Source organism: Canis lupus, unplaced genomic scaffold, assembly GCF_011100685.1.
Source record: "Canis lupus familiaris isolate Mischka breed German Shepherd unplaced genomic scaffold, alternate assembly UU_Cfam_GSD_1.0 chrUn_S2055H2254, whole genome shotgun sequence".
Lineage (NCBI taxonomy): Eukaryota > Metazoa > Chordata > Mammalia > Carnivora > Canidae > Canis > Canis lupus.
Window position 1 is genome coordinate 19449 of NW_023330933.1, and position 21526 is coordinate 40974.

Here is a 21526-nt window from a genome sequence, read left to right on the forward strand (position 1 = left end):
GTTCTTTTCCTTTTCTCTCTACATCAGACTTTTGAAGCTGTTCATGGTTGTTGATCTTCACAGTGAATGAGCTTTTGGTTTATTATTAAGGTCTATGCTTTCTGATAGTTTTCTATATAATTAGTTTCTGATTTAAATTTTAACAATTGCTTCCTCCTTCTTTACACAAACTTATATTACTTTTTCCTTGACAGCTATTTATTGCCAATCTTTTGCATTTTCTAATAAATGCATTTAAGGGCATAAATATTCCTATAACTACTGCTTTAGCCAAATCCTATAGCTTTTGATTTGTAGTTACTTACTGTCATTCTTCTCCAAAAAGCCTCTAATTTCAATTTCCATTTCCTTTTAATTGAAAAGTTATTCAGAAGTCTAATTTATAAATTCCACAAGGAGATTATTTTTGGTCTGTCCCTGCTATTTCTAATTTCATTAGATTTTATCAGAGAGTGCGGTTTCTATTATTTCTACTTTGACAATTTACTTTTCTTCTAGGGTGTGATGAGCACAATCTACTTCTATTATAGCTTATAGATTTCTTAAAATGTTATGTATTTCCTTTCACTGGTAACAAAGCATATTCCCTAAATATGTCTATTGTGAGAGCCGGATGAGTTAGTCAAGTTCCCAGTGGGCTGACTTAATGGTTCAATTTGGTCTGTCAATTTTAGAATGCATTACTATTTCCGGTGAGGCTTGTGGGTTTGCCAATATATCTGAACAATCTAATAGTTTTTCTTTATTTATTTCAAAGAGATGCTGGAGTAACCGAAGATTTATGACTATTAAGTTTTCTTGGTGACTGTACCATTATTACAAGGCTTTCTTTTTCTTGTGCTGAATATCTTCCACTTGATTCCATGTCGTCAGAAAATTTTATTCCCACAGCTTTCTTTTTTCCTGTAAGCTGTTTCCCAGAATAGCTGTTTTCCATCCTTTATTTTCAACCTTTCTTGTCTTTTAATTTTGGAAATCTCCTGTACCTAATACAGAGGTGGCCTTTGGTTTTAGCCTCAATCTTTGAGCCTCTTTTCATGGATAGGACATTTTAATCCACTCACAATTATGCAATTTGACAATATTTGACCAAATCCTTCCTTTTTATTTTCTTAAAATGCTCCATAGAATTCACAAAGAAATCACCACAAATATAGGAGGTTTTCTTTGTAAGAAGGTTTAAAAAAACAAATTTAATAAATTTAATAAACACCCATTAAAATTTTCTATCTCATTACATGTCCACTTGGGTAGGGTTGTTTTCAAGGAATTTACCCATTTTATGTAAATTATAAATCTTTTTGGTCTGGAGTAATTTGTAATATTCCATATTTATCCCAGCAATGTCTACAGTGAATCCTCTTTTATTCCTCATGTCATTAGTCTGGGTGCTCTGTGATTATCTCTTTCTTGATCAGTCTTGCTAGTAGTGGTTTAGGAATTTTAAAACTTTTTCTTTTTTTCTTTTCTTTTTTTTTTTTGGAATTTTTAAACTTTTTCAAAGAACCTGCTTGTGTTTTATTAATTTTCTGTATTGGTTGTTTTCTATTTTATAGATGTATTCCATCTTTAGTATTTATTCCCATATACTTGATTTGCTCATCTTTTTCTGGCTTCCTAGGTCAAAACTTAGACAAGTTTTAACCCTTTCTTCTTTTCTAATATAAGCATCCTAAAGCTACAAATTTCTCTCTAAATTAGTGCTTTAAGCTACATTCCACACCTTTGGGTAGGTTATATTTTGATGTCTAAGATATTTTCTAATTTCTCTCATGATTTTTTGGCTCAGAGTTATTCAAAGGTATATAGTCTAATACTGAAATATCTGGGGATACTTCAGATATTCTATTCTTCCTCATTTCTATTTTGATTGTGGTATGGTTCAGTATCACAGTGTAAGATTTTTTTTTTATCTTTTCAAATTTATTTCAATCTTTTCAAATTTGTCAAGATGCTTTTATGGCCTGGCATATATTTTGGCCATGTTCCACGTGCAGTTTAAAATCACATGTATTTTACAGCTGGGTTCATATTCTGGGAATGTCAGTTTCAAGAAGTAAATAATCTTTCTCATATTTGCTATATCCTTATTTACATGGTAAGGTTTGTAAAAGGGATATTAAAAGTCTAATTGTGACTACAGATTTATCAAACTCTTTGATTTAAACATTTTTTTCCTTTTATGTATGTCATAGCTGTTTTAGGCATTCTGCACATTTCATAATTCTATGCTTTCTGATGATTTGCCCTCATTATTCAATGTCTATGTCTCTATTAATACTTCTTTCCCTCATGTCTACTTTGCTATTACTACATGTGCAGTAGCCTTCTCATGTTGTTTAGATGATACATATTTTCTATCCTTCAAGTTCCATCCCAAATGCCTTTTGTATTTAAAATGCATCCCTTGGGGGTGTCTGGGTGGCTCAGTCAGTTAAACATCTGCCTTCAGCTCAGGTCACGATCCCAGGGTCCTGGTGGGCGGGGGGCGCGTTTGGTCCCTGCTCAGTGGGGAGCCTGCTTCTCCTTCTCCCTCTTCCTTGGACTTGTGCTCTCTCTCTCGGAAATAAATAAAATCTTAAAAAAAATAAAATAAAATGCATCCCTTGTGCTGTTGATAATGCAGCTATAAAAATCACAGTGCATGTGTCCCTTTGAATCAATATTTTTGTGTCCTTTGGGTAAATAGTAGTGCAATTGCTGGGTCATAGGGTTATTCTATTTTTAACTTTTTGAGGAACTTCCATACTGTGTTGCAGAGTGGCTACACCCATTTGCATTCCCACCAACAGTGTAAGATAGTTATGAAAAGAGCCCAAATGTCCATCAACTGATGGATGAACAAAGAAAATATGGTATATATATATATACCATATATATATACCATATATTTCATATATACCATAGAAAATATGGTGTATATATATATATATGGTATATATATATATATATTCACACACACACAGTGGAATATTACTCAGCCATCAGAAAAATGAAATCTTGCCATTTGCAACAACTTGGATGGAACTAGAGAGTATTATGCTAAGTGAAATAAATCAGTCAGAGAAAGAAAAATACCATATGATTTCACTCATATGTGGAGTTTAAGAAACAAAAGAGATGAACATAGGGGAAGGAAGGGAAAATAAAACAAGATACAAACAGAAAGGGAGGCAAAGCATAAGAGCCTCTTATCTATAGCAAACAAACTGAGGGTTGCTGGAGGGGTGGTGAGTGGGGAGATGGGGTACCTGGGTAATGAGCATTAAGGAGGGCATATGATGTGCTTGATGAACACTGGGTGTTATATGCACTGATGAATCACTAAATTCTACCCCTGAAACTAATACTACACTATATCTTAACTAAATTGAATTTAAATACTAAAAAAAGTAAGCAATGACAAACTATCAGACATGACTCAGGAAGAAACAGAAAATCTGAATAGACCTATAAAAGAGATTGAATCGGAAATTGAAATAAAACCCAAACCAAAAATTACTTGCAAAGAGAAGCTCACACACAAATGGCTTCACTGGTGAATTCTACAAAACAGGTAAAGAAGAATTTCTACTACTTTTTTACAAACTCTTCCAGAAAATGAAAAGGATAGAATAGTTCCTAACTGATTATATAAGGCCAGTATCACCCTCAAACCAACACCAGACAAAGATATCACAAGAAAATAAAACTGAGACGAACATCTCCTATAAATACAGATACAAGAACCTTGACAAAGTATTAGGAAACCAAATCTAGTCACATATAAAAAAGATTATATAACATGACAAAGTGGGATTTATCTGAGAAATGCAAGGTTGGTTTAATATCTGAAAATCAACTAATGTATAATACACTACATTAATAAAAAGAAACCCACTTGATCATCTCAATAGCTGTAGAATCTGACACCCTTTTATTATAAAGGCACTCAACAAACTAAGATTAAAAGGGGATTTCCTTGATCCTAATAAAGGCCCATATGAAAAAAATCCACAGGTCACATTATATTTCATGATAAAATATTGAGTGTTTTCCTCCTGAGATCATGAACAAGAATGTACATGCGTTGTGGCTACTTCTATTGAAATTATGCTGCAGTTATTAGTCAGGGAAATTAGGCAAGAAGTTGCAATAAAAGGCATCACATTGGAAAGGAAGTCAAAATTATCTGTATTGGTAGCTGATATGATTGTGTATATAGAACATTATGTCACAACCTGAGATTCAGACCATGAGTGGCTCAAACCTGTGGCTGTCCAGTGCTCAAGTACATAGTACACTGGCATTCAAATGGATGTACCTCTTATCCCAGGGAACAAGAAATATCATGAGGTAAAGTAATGGTTGGCCAAAAGCTCTTAATTATAACCATTTATCCTTCCTGCTCTATCAAAACTATGCTCTGGCTCATTAAGCATACCAAGATGTTTGTGTAACACAATCAATTTTAATTAACATTCTAGTTGCAAAGCTGTTTCTTTTTAATGCACAAGCATAATTGATTTATATGCTCACTGAAGAGCAAACTTGACTCTTCCCTGTCACGAGGCAAGAAGAATTACACTTTTTAGTGATAATTTTTGACATTGGCACTTTAATCAAGTGTACAGTTAAACAGTGTATGGAAAAGGCTGATTTTAGACAAGGTCTTTTCTCCTTTCTGTGTTTTTCCCCTGGTCAATGTACTTACAAGTGGTCCTGACATGGATGAGGAAGCACTTCTGCAGACAGGAAAAATCCAGCACAACCATACACTATCCCCCAAATGTCTGAAAGTTGTATTAATTATAAACCATTTCTGGGGGTTAATAATGGTATCTTTTTTTTTTTCAAAAAGAGTTTATTTATTCATGTGAGACAGAGAGAGGCAGAGACACAGGCAGAGGGAGAAGCAGGTTACCTGTGGGGAGCCTGATGCAGGACTTGATCCTGGGACCCCAGGATCATGACCTGACCAGAAGGCAGATGCTCAATCACTGAGCCCCTGAGGTGTCCCTAATAATGGTATCTCTGGAATTCTTTTTAATGTGATAACTTCCATGTCCCTCCTCCCTCTCTGTCCTTACCTCCTTCTCCCATCAATGCTCTGTTCACACCTATTACGTGGTATTCAGCAAGGATGGTAAGAACTCAGAGAAGAGTGCTTTTCTTTTAACTATTACGTTAGCATGCAGGAATTAAAATCCCCTTGTCTCTCTCAAGTGACAGTGGCAGACCCTCAAAATGAAAGGGAATTTGGTAAAAAAATAAAAACCAAAAGCTGAAAAGGACAAAAGGCATTTAAATGCCCATTGCCATTACAGATCCCAGTAGCCTTTCTCTGCTAACAGGACTTGGGAGCTTTGGGGTGTTCTGGCCCCTTTGGACATCCTGGGAAAAGGGAGAAGGAATTATATTTGGCAGAGTAAAAAGCTTCTACTCCACAGCAACAGTAAGGGCTGAGGTTTTGAAGTTTTAGATATATCCCCTCAGAAGGTTCACAGTCTTTTCTTTTTACACTCATTTCTTAGGTGAGCTCATCCCATCCAGTGGGTTTAAATACTGCCCATGTGCTGGCTGTTCCAGATCATGACTCCACGCCCAGCTCCTCCACGAAGCCTGGACTTCCGCACACCCTCCCTCTGTGAAGCTCCACTGCTTGGATGTGTAAGATACCGACACAAGTCTTTGATGCCCAGGACTGAGCCCTGGATTCATGTCTTGCCCTGCCCCGCTCCTTCCCCAGGATTCTCCCTCCCTGTAAATAGCAACTCCATTTTCCCAATTGCTCAGGCCCTCTTTCAGACAAACTCTTCCCCTTACTGTTCCTTTCAGGGTCATGAAGTCCTCTATTAGTTATTCATGCACCCATTCATTCATTCATTCATTCATTCACTTCTTAGTCATTTTTCTCCCTTTTCCAAAAAACAGGAGGCAGTTTTCCCAAAGGAAAACAAACAAGACTGGAGATCAACTCATTAAAAAAGAAATGAGAAGTGAAAAGCGTTATTATCCCAATGAAAAAATAAGAGCTGCTTAACTTTGCAGATACTGACTTAACTGCCCCTCTCCCATGTCATAGAACCTTCTGTTTAGCAATCCACCCCCTGTCATTATCCTTTAGTATAAGTGGGTTCCAGGAGAGAAGTACACCCGGTGAGGGTCCCAGCAGAGACGCACAGGTACTTACTTTGGTAATACCAGAATCTGTACAATAAAGATGCAGAAGAATATGAGACAGGCGCAGGTGACGTAGTACTTAAACGCTGGCAGTGCAGTGGCTCGGTACTAAAGGGACAAGAAGGGAACCATGAGTGCCGTTCCCTAAGACAGGGGCTGAAACCATCAGCCAGTGGCCAACCTGTACATGCATCACATTCATAAGTGGCCAAAAAAACCAAAAACTAAAAAACAAAAAAACCCCAAGCTAAGGACAATGGCTATTCATCACTGGCAATGAGTACTTCCTCCCTCCAAATAGGCCATGAAAGAGTTTCTTCCCCAAACCAGGATTTTTGAGTCTAACTGTTCAGAAACCCATTTCACAGCAACTGGATCACGCCAGCAAGGAGAGAGTGGCTGACCAGAGGGACGAGTGAGTAAAGTGACAGCAGGACTGTGAGCCTCGCAGGGTCCTGGTCCCCTTGTGGATCTCACGGCCACAGCTGTGTGGGGAAAGCAAATGACTATCCATATATTTTACGTTTGAAGAGTATTTTGGAGATGCAATTTCCTCACCTTATTTATTTAATTTAGTCCTGTTTGTTATTATTCATCTCAATGCTACTTTGAGGTATCAAGGAAGTTTGTAAGACAGAGCAGGCCAGTGGGCTTAGTTCTAGGTCTACGATCATTCCATGTGCTCGCCTGGACCTGGCCGATGGACTCTTTCCCTGCAACGAGCAGGTTCACGCAGCTTTTCATAACATCCAGGGCAATACACAGACCAGGGTAGCTGTCACCAGGGGCTGTCCATGCTTGAATCACACAGAAACAAAAGCAGCCAGCCAGCACTGCCCTCACAATGATGGCAATGACCTCTGTCCCTTATGTGACAGGCACTCTAAATGCTTTACATGAACGAACTCATTTAACCCGTACCACAACTGCCTGAGGAATAGTTCAAACTATTATCATCCCTACTTTTGGATGAAGGAACTTCATACCAGAATGATGGATTCACATTCTTAGGAAAACATGGCACATAGGAAAACCTGGGATTTCACCTAGGAGGACTGGCTCCCAAACCCAGACTCCCAAACCAGAAGCTATACTGCCTCCCCAGAGGAGGTTTTATCATAAAACTAAAGGAAGTAACAATTTTTGTGCCCACGCTCTTGAAACCTCCTGACAATACTGACAGGTGGTATTAGCCCTATCTGTGTAGATGGCTGCCCAAATTGTAGGAAGTTATAGTACACATTTCTTGGGTTGAGCCTGCAGGGTTTTAGTGTAAGATGACTGACCTTTGGGGGGGGTTACTGATGTTTCTCTTGTGCTATGTCTTGCTGCCTTCTACCCCTCCTGCTGGCCTGAAGAGCAGGCTGGGATAGGTAGACAGAAAGTGAGCTTAAATCCCAAAGCTATCTAAAATTTGCCTCAAAATTGGCCTCCACAAATATGTACACCAGGGGAATATCAGCAAAAGCTGCATTTTCCAAGAACGATGGCCTTCTGTTTACCTGAGTATTTTTTGTGTGTGTGAATTTTGTGACTTGATAGCCAGGATAATTTACATGCTGGTGAAGAAGCTATATTCACATATTTGCAGAAATGTGATTACATTCTATTCATTCAACTGCATTCTTATCTTTTACTTTCTTTTGGGCTTTCTGTTGAGATATGAATTGGAATTTCTTCACGGTATTAATAAAGGAATTGGACTTCTATCAAGCAGGAACATTTAACATTAAAACAGTAAGTAACTATCAGTATTTATAATTTTAAAGTTATTCAAGGATAAAATAGCCAATAATGATGATGAATTATAGGAAACATCATTTTGGTAAATGGTCTGTAGTCAAAATGTTGAGTTATAAACAGGGAATTGATCTCATTGAACACTAATACAAAATGAAGTTTGGGTGCAACTATTAAATCCAGCCCTGATGGATTTTGGATATTCTCTTCAATATTCATAAAACAATGCACTGAATTTCCTCAACAGAATTTTAATACCAGTGCTGTGACTTTTGCCATTAATAAAAATAGCTTTTGTTTAAATAAGTCTGTAATGATATAGTTGGATGATAAAAATTATCTCTAACTTGTTCCTTTCTCTAGATCAACACAAAAGGCAAATACAATAAAACTGACCTCTAAGAGTCGTCAGTTTTTTTGGGCAATAATTACTTAATTCATTTTAGCAAATCAACGGTAAGCTGGACATGTAAAGCCCAAATATTGCTTATTTATTTGAGCCTATCATAGCTCTTACTTTAGGGGGGGTCACAATGAGAAAGTATTTAGATAACAAATATTTGAATGTTTGGAAGTTCTTTTTTTCCTAAAGATTTTATTTATTTATTCATGAGAGACACACAGAGAGAGGCAGAGACACAGGCAGAGGGAGAAGCAGGCTCCCCTGTGGGAAGCCTGATGTGGGACTCAATCCCATGACCCCAGGATCACAACCTGAGCCAAAGGCAGACACTCAACCACTGAGCCACCCAGGCATCCCAAAAGTTTGGGGTTTCTAATTCTCCCAAACAGATGTTGAATGTATATCTCATATTTTTGTTAAAAAAAATAAAATGAAAAAAAATAAAATGATTTGTGTAAGGAAACTGCAACTTTATCAGGAAGGATTTTGTTTTCTTTTAAAGACTTTTCTAAGAAAATATGCCATTGGGAAAGCCAGTTACGAGCTCCTGTACCCTCCCTGTGGCCCCGGATCTCAAACCTGTTGCAGTTTCTTTCCCTACCAGGAGGGCTGAGCAGGATGACTGGCCAGAGAGAAACTCGGTCATGAGACACACAGTACAAGAATAAGTGCATGGAAGCATCACAGGACAAGCTGCAAATAGGTCTGATACAGTCAGAGGCAGTGTCAGTGCTGCTTGCTCAAAACAAGAGCACAACTTCATGAAGGGTTGTTTTTTTTTTTTAAATTCACATTTCAGAAAAAAAGATCAGGGAAAAAATGTAGCTTACTTCTTTTTCTAGTATTTTATTGTAGAACAGGAGTGAGATTCTCTGAATGTCTTCAGACTTGAGCCACTGCCTGGAAATAAAAAGAAAGACAGATATCATAAAACCACACTTCCAACCAATGATCTGAAACTTAAAAAAAATAACATGCATTCTTCTTTCTTTCTTGTAAATCATCCAAAATTGAAGATTTAAAAAATAATACCAAAAAATGGGATATGGAACCGAGGACTAATGGGATGTGCAAATATAATACTCCTATACACGCATGGCCCTCCTTGGAAAATTACTATTACAAACCAGTTGTCATACCAAATTGAAACTCACATTACCCAAATTAAATAAATAGGGAGATAAATCATCAAAAGGATTCATATTCACCAATAAATTTATTCCCTGATGTTTTACTGAAATCACATGGTAGTTTCATCCTCTGAAAAATCTGGTTCATAGAGAAGCACTGCTTTTCTTAGCCTATAGCAAGCAATACATCAGAGCATCAAAACCATTTAGAGAAAAAAAAAAAAAACAAAAAAACAAAAAACCATTTAGAGTATCCTTCAAATTCTGTGAGAGAAGATCCTGCTTATTTCACTTACAGAAAATATTTTTATTGTCATGTTTTGCATTTCTATAAAGTAAAATATTTTGCTTGAATGCAGTTTTCAAAAAATGGGTAAAAATGCTAATACAATAAACAATTGGTTCAGACCACTAATGTAGTACATCGAATGCAAACATCAATGCACACAGGTGATATACACAGATTCCCTTAGATGTTGAAAAATAGATAAAAAACTATATGAAGTATGCATTCTCACACACTGACTTTCCGAAATCAGTTTTGAGAAGGCAGTGGAAATAAAGAGCTTAAGGACAAAACTCTTCTCTAGAATGTTGTATACACTGGCAAGTGGAAGAGAGACACCTCGTGAAAGACCCAGCCAACCAGGCACGTGATACCTGGTATGGTCACACACCTGGTAATAAAATAAATGCACATTTGATGACAGAAAGCTGAGTGAAATAGAAAGATACACACTCTCACATTTACAAGCACAGCAATACAAGGAAACACGGAAGTCTGTGTATAGAGAAAAAAAAAATCTAGAAATAAATACCAGCAAAATATATTACTGACTGGTTTGGGTCATTATGCTTAAGAATCTACATACTTTTATAATAAAAAATAACCTGATTTATAAATGTCTATACATTATATATGTCTCTATATAATGTGTATATATGCATATATCTGTAAGTGTATACAACCATATAGTGACATCTATTACTATACCTGCATATTAATATACAGGGAGAGAGAGTACATACATATATTAGGGCATTAGATGTAAAATCATGTTTTATGTATATTTCTAAAAAACTGTTATAGCTGTTCAGTTATCAATTCACATGAATCTTTTCTTTCTTTTTCTTTCTTCTTTCTTTCTTTCTTTCTTTCTTTCTTTCTTTCTTTCTTTCTTTCTTTCTTTCTTCTTTCTTTCTTTTTCTTTCTTCCTTCCTTCCTTCCTTCCTTCCTTCCTTCCTTCCTTCCTTCCTTCCTTCCTTCCTACTGGGATGTCAGTTCCTTTATCAGATCATAAGGTTTTTCTTTTTTATCAATTATCTTTTTAAATATTTTATTTAAATTCAATTTGCCAACATATAGTATAACATCCAGTGCTTATCCCCTCACATGCCCTCCTTAATGCCCATCACCCCATTACCCCATTCCCCCACCACCTCCCCTTCTAGTTAGAAGTCTCTCATGGTTTGTCTTCCTCTCTAATTTTTCTCCACTCAGTTCCCCTCCTTTCTCTTATAATCCCTTTCACTATTTCTTATATTCCCCTTATGAGTGAAACCATATGATGACTGTTCTTCTCTGATTGACTTATTTCATTCAGCATAATACCCTCCAGTTCCATCCATGTTGAAGCAAATGGTGGGTATGCATCCTTTCTGATGGCTGAGTATTATTCCATTGTATATATAGACCACATCTTCTTTATTCATCTATCAAAGGATATCGTGGCTCCTTCCAAAGTTTGGCTATTTTTAAAAATTATTTATTTATTTCACATGAATTTATTAATGGGGTACTTTTCCAAACCACCGGTCAGATGTCTATGGATTCCGACTCCCTGAGGTTTATTTGGGAGATAGAGATTTGGGGATCAGGGAAAGAAGGTCAAGTCAACTGTTACACTTTACCTTGTAACTGGCAAGTGTAGTCACCAACTGATATTGGATCAGAGTCTCTAAATGCACACTGATGCTTCTCATCAGGGCTAATGACAAGTTCACCCAGGAGACCACCACACTGGGGGAGGGACATCTCCAGGTCCACCTGGAGAGCTCTGTACCCAGGACTTTACACCCCATGTGCGCCATGATGAGCTGGACCATCCCCCCAAATCTGCACCACAGATGGTGCACTTTCAACTGAGGTACGGAAGTCACTAATGTATTCTAGAATGAATGCCATTTAAAGTAAGAACTATATGTTGGCTAATTGAATATAAATTAAAAAAAAAATAAAGAAAATTCAACCCCTGGGGAAAAAAAAGTAAGAACTATAAAAATACTTTTTGGTTTAAGTATTTGGTTTAAGGTTATAAGCTTTAGGTATCAGGGACATAAACTTTTGTTAGTATTTATTACAGTATGAAGTGCAGAAATATGGTATTGTCCTATTTGATGAGACTGGCAAGTGGAAAATAAAATCTGAGATACATTTAACCATATTCACTTCAGAACTGTGTACTTATTATGAATATCAAACTATGAATAATGTATGCAGGTAACTTATTCAAAACATTTTTTTTTTCATTATTGAGAAAGAAAATTCTAATTTCAAGATGCCCCTGGGTCATCTAAGCTTGGAAGTAAACTAAGAGTGAAATTTATCAGGTAGGAAGTAAAAGCATTTCCACCTCAATCAGCAGGGCCCTTGTGGGCCTCAATCACCTGCCTGTGTCCTGCAGGTGGACAGGAAGACAGGAAGTTCTTGAGACCAGGTCTCACTTCTCATGTCCCTAGTACTTAATATTGTGCTTCCTCAGCCACGAGCATGGGGTTTTTCCGACCTTTCCCTCACAAGGAAGAAGGGTATATTCTTCCCACAGGCTTTGTCGTCTGTAGGTTCTCAGAGATGGAGCAGTTCCCTTCACTGATTTGCAGGAAACGCCAATGTTTATAAACGTGATTTGGGTATTTGGAATAGGAAAGATTAGTGCGGGCTGATAAGGTCAAATATTATTTTTGGGAATTGGAATAGAGAGGCAAAGGAGGGAACAGAATGGAAAGGAGAGGGAAGGAAGGGAGGGAGAACGTGTGTGTTACATACAGTGTCCTGACATCCTTCCTGACCCAGGTGGCAGTGGGATGAAGAAAATGAACCTCACCCCTGTGCTATACAGTGAGTGACTCTCCAGTAATTTACACCAAGTTTTTTGTGTGCTAGGCCCAGTCAAACAAAGAAAATGCTAAATAAGATCCTGACTTGAGTGAGGGGAATGAGTACACTCATATCCTTACCCAGAATTATTCTGGAATGGAAGGATGTAGGTTCTTACAGCCAAGAGGGCACTAAAATAGAAGGAAGACCACTTTCCTACTGTTACAGCCTGAGGATCTGTGTCCCCACCATTCGTAGGTTGAAGGTCCAGCCCCCAATGTGGCTCTATGTGGAGATGGGGCCTCTATGGAGATGATTAGAGTTAAATGAGGTCGTAACGGTGGGAAGGAATGAATGACAGCTCACTCAGTTGCTGTCTCACTCTGCCCAGCCTCAAGCAGAGGCCCTGTGAACACAACAGGAAGGCAACCTTCCACCAGTCAAGGAAAGAACTCTCACCAGAACCCAACCAAGACCAGGGTCCTTGGACCTACAGTCTCCAGAACTGTGCCAAGTAAAGGTCTGTGGTTGTAGCCCCTGGTCGTGGTCTTTGGGTATGGTGGCCCTGCTGACCTATCTCACCTGTGTGGGCATATTGAACCTGTAGCTTTGGTGGCTTTGATGATGCACTAAGACCCCGGGGCATTTGGGAAAGAGGGTCAAGGAAAGCAAGGCCTAAGGAAATGCTGCTGGACAGAGGCTCTCACCATGTGGAAGACCAGCCCTTCCTGAGCTCTGTGGTCTGAGACCCTCTGGTCCTGCTGTCCTGTATTTGTGCATTTGCACTGCCCAGCATACACACTGAAACTTGGGGCACACCATCTTCATTAACTCACCAGGTCTTTTTTTCAGTGTGAAGGCCAATATTTTTCCCTCTTAGAACTGTCACATTACCTCTTTCTAGTTGCTTTTTCTTAAAAACAAACAAAAAACCAAAAGGCAAATGTAGGAGAACTTGACATGGCAGTCTGATTTGAAGATAATCACCTAGCACATCTCTTTTACTGAAATTAGTCTTGGGACCTCTCAGTGGCTCAGGGGTTGAGTGTCTGCCTTCAGCTCAGGGTATAGTCCTGGAGTCCTGGGATCAAGTCCCACCTTAGACTCCCCTCGGGGAACCTGCTTATCCCTCTGACTACATCTCTGCTTCTCTCTTTGTGTCTCTCATGAATAAATAAATAAAATCTTAAAAAAAAAAAAAAAGAAAGAAATTAGTCTTACAGGAAAGCCTTACTCCTCTGGAGAAAAAAAATGCCCCTGGGGAGGGGATGGTCTGGGCACCTTAGACTATGAGGCCTCCCTGTTCCCAAAGTGAGGCTCCTGAGAGAAGTTTCTGGAAGGTCACCTCAGTGCAGAAGGTATCAATCATGCTTTTTTCCTCTCACCTTGCCTATCAGGACTCAGTCAGAATCTCGGGCACCTGCTCTGAGCACCTGTGTGCTGGTTTCTCTCCTCTCCTTCAGGGCTTTGAGAGGTGACACCATGCCTTGTGTCTTGGATGTCTGATGCCAAGCACGGGCTGCCTCTGCTGAGCCTTCACTAAATGCTTGCTAAGGGACTAAATGAACTTGCGGACACGAAAATCTGCATATAAATCACTGTTTCCTGTCCATTGCAGGAAAAAAAAGGAATAATGCATCAAGCCAGGAAGTCCCCATTGACTCCTCCAGGGGAAATGCAAAGATCAGAAGGACATCAAAGGGAGGAACAAGAGGAGGTAAAGAGTTGAGCCTAACAGAAGGGGAGGGAAGCTAGTTAAGAAATAAATGCAAAGTGGCTTCCATTTCAACATTTTCCCTTTGGGCTTCTGAGTTCAGTATGACATCTTTCCCTATTTCATTTCTAAAATGTGTTGGGAAAATTATAACATAAGTGGTTACACCAACATTAAACATTACCTTATGTGGAGGCCGAGAAAATTAAGGCCATTCCACCTTAAGTTCAGCGTTAGCACAACTACAGCCACCTCAGCCCCTGTGAATAAGAGCTGAACTTGACCTTACTTCAGTTAAGCCCCATATTAGAATGAGAACAAAGCTCAGAATGCCCTCGGCAGGAAATCCCATATCAGAAAGACAACAGAACTCAGAGAATCCCATATCAGATCTTAAGAAACTCCCCCACCCATTCCCCCATATTGAAATGGGAAAAAAAAAATTCCTCCACCCCTTCTGAAAATCCCCTAGATCAGCCCATAAAAAACCCAGCTGTAACCCATTTCGGGGTTCAAGCTCCTGCTCTGCTGTGTGGAGTATACTTGGACCCACGCTCGAGCTTGTAAATAAACCCTCGTGTACTTGTATCGGTGTCGGCTCCTTGGTGGTTTCTCGGATTTGCAATCTTGGGCACAACACTTAGAATAAAACTCCATTAAAACATGAAGGTGTTCCCTCAAAACGCATTTGAATATGAAATGATACAGCACAGACACTCCAAAAGCCACCTGAACAAAAATAAGGCCAGACCAGTGATTATGCTTTCTAACGATTCCTTCAGTTGGAATATTCTAAAAGGTGGACACAAAGGTCATTTTAGAAGGTAGAGCTCCTGGGGAACCTGGGTGGCTCAGTGGTTGATCCTCTTCCTTTGGCTCAGGGGGTGATCCTGGGGTCCTGGGATCCAGTCCCACATCGGGCTCCTCACAGGGAGGCTGCTTCTCCCTCCCTCTGCCTCTCTCTCTCTCTGTCTCTCATGAATAAATAAATAAAATCTTAAAAAAAAAAAAAAAAGAAGGTAGAGGTCCTGCAAGAAGGCATGCTGAGGTTGATTTTATAAACGGGTTTTCTATTATTACCATTACTACTGAAATTGTTAAACTTTGTCAGGGACGAGGTGTTCCCTTTCTTCTGATGCTGTGTTATTTTGGTGGGTCACAGAGTAGTAGGTGCGATTTCCTGTGGCTGAATGAATGTATCTGTCCACCTGTATTACATGCAATCAGACCCTTCCCTAGATTTGGGCTGCCAATAGATTCTAGGTAATGTAGTTTCTCGATTTGTGATGTGCTGAGGTTTCAGCAGAGTTGAGGTTGACTTTTATACTGCTTTTAGTACTAGGCAAAGCAGAACATTTGTCCTGGCACTGCTGGGGTGTCCTGAGGGCCCCATGGCAGGTGGAAGGCATGCAAAGGCATCTCTAGACAAGTATTAATTCAACATGCCAGATATGTGAATTGCAATTCTAGCCCAGCTAAATTACTTCATCGTGTGTATATGTGATCACACTCACACACACACACACATACATACACACACACACCCCATATACGCACATACATATGCACTCATATGATTCTTTCTTAAGTCATGTAAATATTCTAAAACTAATCCTTATATGGAACAATCTAGAGAAGGCACACATTTTTCAAAGCTGTGCAACATAGTTTTGAAAGCAGAAAGTTCAGGTGAAAATCATTCATACTTTTTTCAAGAGTCAACTTCATGATAAAAATCAAATAGGTTTGCAAGGATGGAAACTTTTTCATTAAGGCTTTTCATTTGGACCTACTGATGTGTTTGGTACAATTTAAACGAATAAACATTCACTGAGTGTCTAATGGGCAGAGGCACCATACTGCCATCAATCTTCTGCCCTCCAGAATTCAGCCATGACACATGCACCTAAGGAAAATTCCAAAGACAACGAATGTAGTCATTATGTCCAGGCCATGTGAGCTACCACTTTAAAAAATTTTTCCCATTGCATCTCCTGGACCATTTAAAAATCAACAGCAATTCATAGACTGAACAGACATTCACAGACTTCAGATTTCATCGACTGAATGATATTTTGTCCTCCAAAGAATTTTTCTTCGTCCTACTGCTGCCATGAATTCAGATTCTAATTCTCAAAGCCTCTCTTCGACAAATTAGAACATGGGTAGGTCCACGTTCCCTGGTTGTGCAAGGGAATAAATGCATTTTGAATAGAGAGTGTCACAAAACACAACTCAAAATTTCCCATATAGCATTCCTATTGATCTTTAAAAAATATTACTTATTGAACACGTTTTGCTTGCTATGATTTTTCTATGTTTATGTCATGCTATTTTCCAGTAATCTACTTGGAGAGTATTTTTTTAGGCAGGAATGAAACATTTTCTAATTACCGAAGGAGATTACTAAGGACAATTGAGATGAAACGAACGAATGGCCTCTAAAAGCATGGCTTTGTCATGGCAAGTGTTATATAGTTTACGGTGAAAATTCTTGGAAAATATGACACAATTTTCAAATCATAGGATTTGAAATAAAAAATGCATGGTAATTTAAGATTACAAAGTACTCACTTTTGTGCATTAATTCCATCAATTGCTTGAATCATCCTTTCATTTAATTCTTCTTCAAATCTTTTCTTTTGGGACTTGGTTCTGTATGAAAAGGAAATATTATGACAGAGAATAGACTAAGCCAAATATGAAGTTCATTTTTCTATGATACTAAAATTTCTGTTTAATCCTGCCGTTGGATAAAAAAAATAAAAATAAAAATAAAAATAAAGAAGGAAGGAAACCAGAGTGTCTGAACAGTCTTTTCTCTATTAACATCTAGCCACTCTGTGGATTGAGCAAACTGACTAGAGTTTTTGGTGCAGTAAAATATTGCCTTAGAGTTTAGTCACTGAGTTAAATGATACCAGCATTAAAAAAGCGACACTGGAGATAAGTACCTGGTGTTTGCGATAAAAGAACTTTCTGTCCTAAGAGATGCATTAGCCCTTGACTTGTTGCGTTCATAAATTTTATTTTATGATGGAGCACACTGCCTTTGGAAATTCCCCTGCAAAAATTTGGTTTGGTGGAAAAAAAAGATCAAAACAGTTATTCCTTGTTCATGCTTCCCTTGGTCAGTTTTCAAGAATTTGCAGGACTACAGTCTTCTTTGAGGCATATCAAAGCTTAATTGTATGCATTTAAAGCTTCCTCAGCTTTAATTTGAAAGCCCTATTCACAGGAAACCCCACATATATTTGCAGACACTCACTTGATCTTAGAAGAAAATAATCTTCAACCATAATAAAAGACGCCTTGTAAATAAATTAGGCCAAAAGAACGAGTTCCCCAAGGTTACTGTGACCATTCGCGTGAGCATGATATAAAGGAGAAAACCAAAATAGTCCCTATTTTTAAAAATTATACATCTGCTACAGAGAGTAAAAGCCCAGGCGAGCCTCACCAGATTGGCCCCACCCAGCCTGCACCTGCCTCTCAGTAGAGCCTCTGCAAGTCACCTGGTCCAATGTGGAGAGAGCACATGGCTTCTCTGTGCTCCAGTGAATTCAACTACTAATTGGACAGGCCTTCTACTCTGGGATAACAGTAACTTTTCTGATTTCAGACCCGCCTGTAGCTGTTGAAGAAGGCAAATTCATTTTTATCCTTCTTTTTTTAAAAAAGCAAGTTAATTTAGCAGTCATCTAGGATGGTTCATTCTCATTTATAGGCGAGGCGCTACCTTCATTTTTTGGTATCAGCCCTCTGCCTACACTTGAGTTTGCGGACTTTCTTTTTCACGAAGTCTCATCACATCTAAGAACAGTGTAGGTCCCTGGTGGCTCACAGGGAACATAATCCTTCATTGTTATGCCCGGCGGCTAACAATAGCCTTGCCTCCCTGAATCTGTTTTAGGATTAGTTTACATAATGCCTGTACAGCACTCAACGCTGTAAAGGTGCACACGACATAGTCAATATGTGCGTATTATTAACAGCCTCTGTGTTTACCGATTACCTGGATAACAATTCCTTTTTTTTTTTTTAAGATTTTATTCATTTATACATGAGAGACACAGACAGAGGCAGAGACACAGGCAGAGGGAGAAGCAGGCTCCCTACAGAGAGTCTGATGTGGGACTTGGATCCCAGGACCCTAGTATCATGACCTGAGTCGAAGGCAGATGCTCAACCACTGAGCCACCCAAGTGTCCCTAGATAACAATTCTTAAAACACAGTTTTCTTGTGTCTGTAATTTTGTGATTTCTGCTCTGGTAAATGATAGGATCCCCTGGGGCAGATAATCTACCACCAGGGGTTCTTAATTTGCCAGCTAGGGCTTTGTTCCGTGGACTTCAGGCGTTTCTGGAAGTCCAGCCTGTGTTCCTGCTGCTGGGCCCCCTGCTAATTTCCTCTCAAGTTTTCTCCTGACCTCTTTCCCCGACCTGTCCCACTTCCATGCCTGGTCTACGGTATCTAAAGACGAGGGGAGGAGGTCATGCGTTATCTCAGGTAATGTTCAATACCAGGTAATGCTGGCTCAATGGCTAGGCAGCAGGCTCAGGGAGGTTTTATAACATAGGCATTCAGGAAGCCAGGACATGTGAGGACAGCCCTGGTGAGACTGATTTGAAAGTGGTGCTCTCCCTATGAGGCCCTGGGACCACCAACGATCCAAACATCGCAGAAAGCAGAATCGATATGGAAGAGACTCCCAGCAAAGCCGGTAGGACAGGAGAGTAGTTAGGAGCTGAGAGTTTGAGGTCACAAGGCCAGGGCACAAATCTGGGCCTCACGCTGGCCAGCCATGTGGCTCTGGCCATTCCCCTAACCTCTTGTGCCTCTGTGTCCTCCCATCTAAAAAGGCAATGGCATTGTGTCTATGTTGGAGTAGGGATGAAGTTAGATTTTCCGTATGCCTAGTTCAGATCCAAATGATGCCTATTGTCAGTGTCTTGCACCCGGCACTTGTCCCGGAAGCTGCTGCCCACATCATATGGGCACATCCACAAGGTGATCCTGCTCTACTTTCAATGAATAGACCCTTGAAGCAGAATCTCAGGGAGGATGAGAGAGGTATCAGAAGAAATACTGAATATAAAGTGAAAAGATGTCTATGAAATTTCCGTGGATAGTCACTTGCAGATGTGCTGCATCTTATTGGCTTGATGAGTCACACCTTCTCAAGGCATCTTACAGGAACCATAATGTTCTTAAATTGATACTAAGTTCTCTTTAATACAGCATGCGCCACTTAGATAATGTTTCAAAAGCCTAAGAAACCAATATCCTTACAACACCGGACTCTGAGTATTACATCTCAATATTAAAATTTCAAATGTCACCTAAAATACAAATTCGAGCTCGTTACAACAAATGGAGTCACACAGAAGATTCTGGAATGAGGTGTGCTACTTGCAAGGATGTGGCAGGTGACAATCTAATTGTGTTTAATTATACTTGGATACAACGCGTTTTCTACAGAATAAACTCACTTCCCTGTGGGAAAAGAAAGGCTGACTTAAGTTCTGGGCTTATTAATTTTCCTAACGACTTCAATAAGAAATACTTAACTGCCTAACCAATACTAAAGTCAACTTTGAGCCTCAAAGCTAGAGGAGCATGAAAAAGGTTTACTGCCTGTCATTCTGTGGTCAATGGTGACAGGGGACTGTGGACAGCGTCTGAAGCTTTTATCTTATTTTGAGCAGTTGGCAGGCCTTCTTTTCACTATAGAAAGGCCAGACTTATCTGGCTTTTATCTCTAGGATTCAACACATAGACAGTATGTAATTTTAAGCAACGTACCCGTTATAAGAAAATTCAAATTTTTTTTACTACATATTAATGTTAAGAAGAGTCATTTTTAGGAAAAACAATTTAAAGTTCAAATGTGTTTGCCAGGTGCTGTTTTCCTTTTCTCTCTTTTAAACCTGATAACATGACACTAATAATTATATTTTTAGAAGCTGAAAACAATCTAATTGGGCTTTTCACAAGCAGCTGCTCTTTTTAGAAGAAATGGCCTTCCAAAGTTGTTACTCTAATTGATGATAATCACTTTCAGAAATAAATTCTAAAGAAACCCAAGCCTTTAAAAATCAGAAAGTACGACAAATACCATACCTCAAGGTACGATTTTGGAAATTATGCTGACCCATTGGCACATCCTATTAAAAAAAAACAAAAACAAAAAAGGTTATTAGTTTCTAACCACAAACTTTAAAGGACAATGTTGCAATGATAATCATGCATAACATTATTTCTTTCTTTTATCATGGAAAGCATCATTTAGGTAACAATTACCCCATGGAGAAGAGGAGCTTAATTATAAATGTGAAAAAGGTGAAAATCTCAGTTTATACTTAGAATGTTGGTGTCACCTATAAAGTCTGGATGTTGGAAATATCAGGATTGTTGTCTGGAGCTTTAAAATTGACATCCTGATATTTGCAGATATGACTTCACATAAGGGCCTTGCAGGTAACTGTTAGGTACTGTAGACAGTTTACAATCCTATGAAAACGTAGTCTGGCTTCACATACTAAAAAATGCTTTTAATTTTTTTTAATTTTTATGATAGTCACAGAGAGAGAGAGAGAGAGGCAGAGACACAGGCAGAGGGAGAAGCAGGCTCCATGCACCGGGAGCCCGACGTGGGATTAGATCCCGGGTCTCCAGGATCGCGCCCTGGGCCAAAGGCAGGCGCCAAACCGCTGCGCCACCCAGGGATCCCTAAAAAATGCTTTTAAACACAAATATCAGGACACCTGGGTGGCTCAGTGGTTGAGCATCTGCCTTCAGCCCAGGGCATGATCCTGGAGTCCCAGGATCGAGTCCTGCATCGGGCTCCCTGTGTGGAACCTGCTTCTCCCTCTGCCTGTGTCTTTGCCTCTCTCTGTGTCTCTCATGAATAAATAAATAAAATATATATTTTTTTAAATTTAAAAAATAAAAATAAACACAAATATCCCCACTGAATCTGTAGCCAGGCATTATCCCTGAACTGGGCTGTTAAGAAACTGGCACCCTCAATTAAGTATGTAAAATCACAACTCATTGATCAAAAAGAGGAAACCAACATATGAGTGCTGGTAGTTTCTGTAAAGGAACTTAGAGAGAGACACTGGTCAGGGTTCATCAGTGGGGGACACGCTGCCAAATGTTCAACAGACTTTAAAAAACCCAGAAGATGCACTTTTATACATCTGTGGCAGAAATTAAAGTTGAAACAAAGCTTCTCTAAGTGGCTCCAAAGAAACTTTGCAGCTTTATCTCCAGC

The 21526-nt window shown here is 39.1% G+C and overlaps 1 protein-coding gene across 1 annotated transcript in view; it reads right to left on the reverse strand.

Annotated features, from left to right (window-relative positions):
• The window catches only part of LOC119878909 (adenylate cyclase type 2-like), a 48464-nt gene that overhangs the window by 15910 nt on the left and 11028 nt on the right, over positions 1-21526 (reverse strand). Inside the window, exons 6-9 of the mRNA XM_038589447.1 lie at positions 20371-20414; positions 16821-16901; positions 9136-9205; positions 6173-6270 (exon numbers count right to left, since the gene is read on the reverse strand). Coding sequence (XP_038445375.1) covers positions 6173-6270; positions 9136-9205; positions 16821-16901; positions 20371-20414 — 293 coding nt within the window. The remainder of the gene's footprint in view (positions 1-6172; positions 6271-9135; positions 9206-16820; positions 16902-20370; positions 20415-21526) is intronic.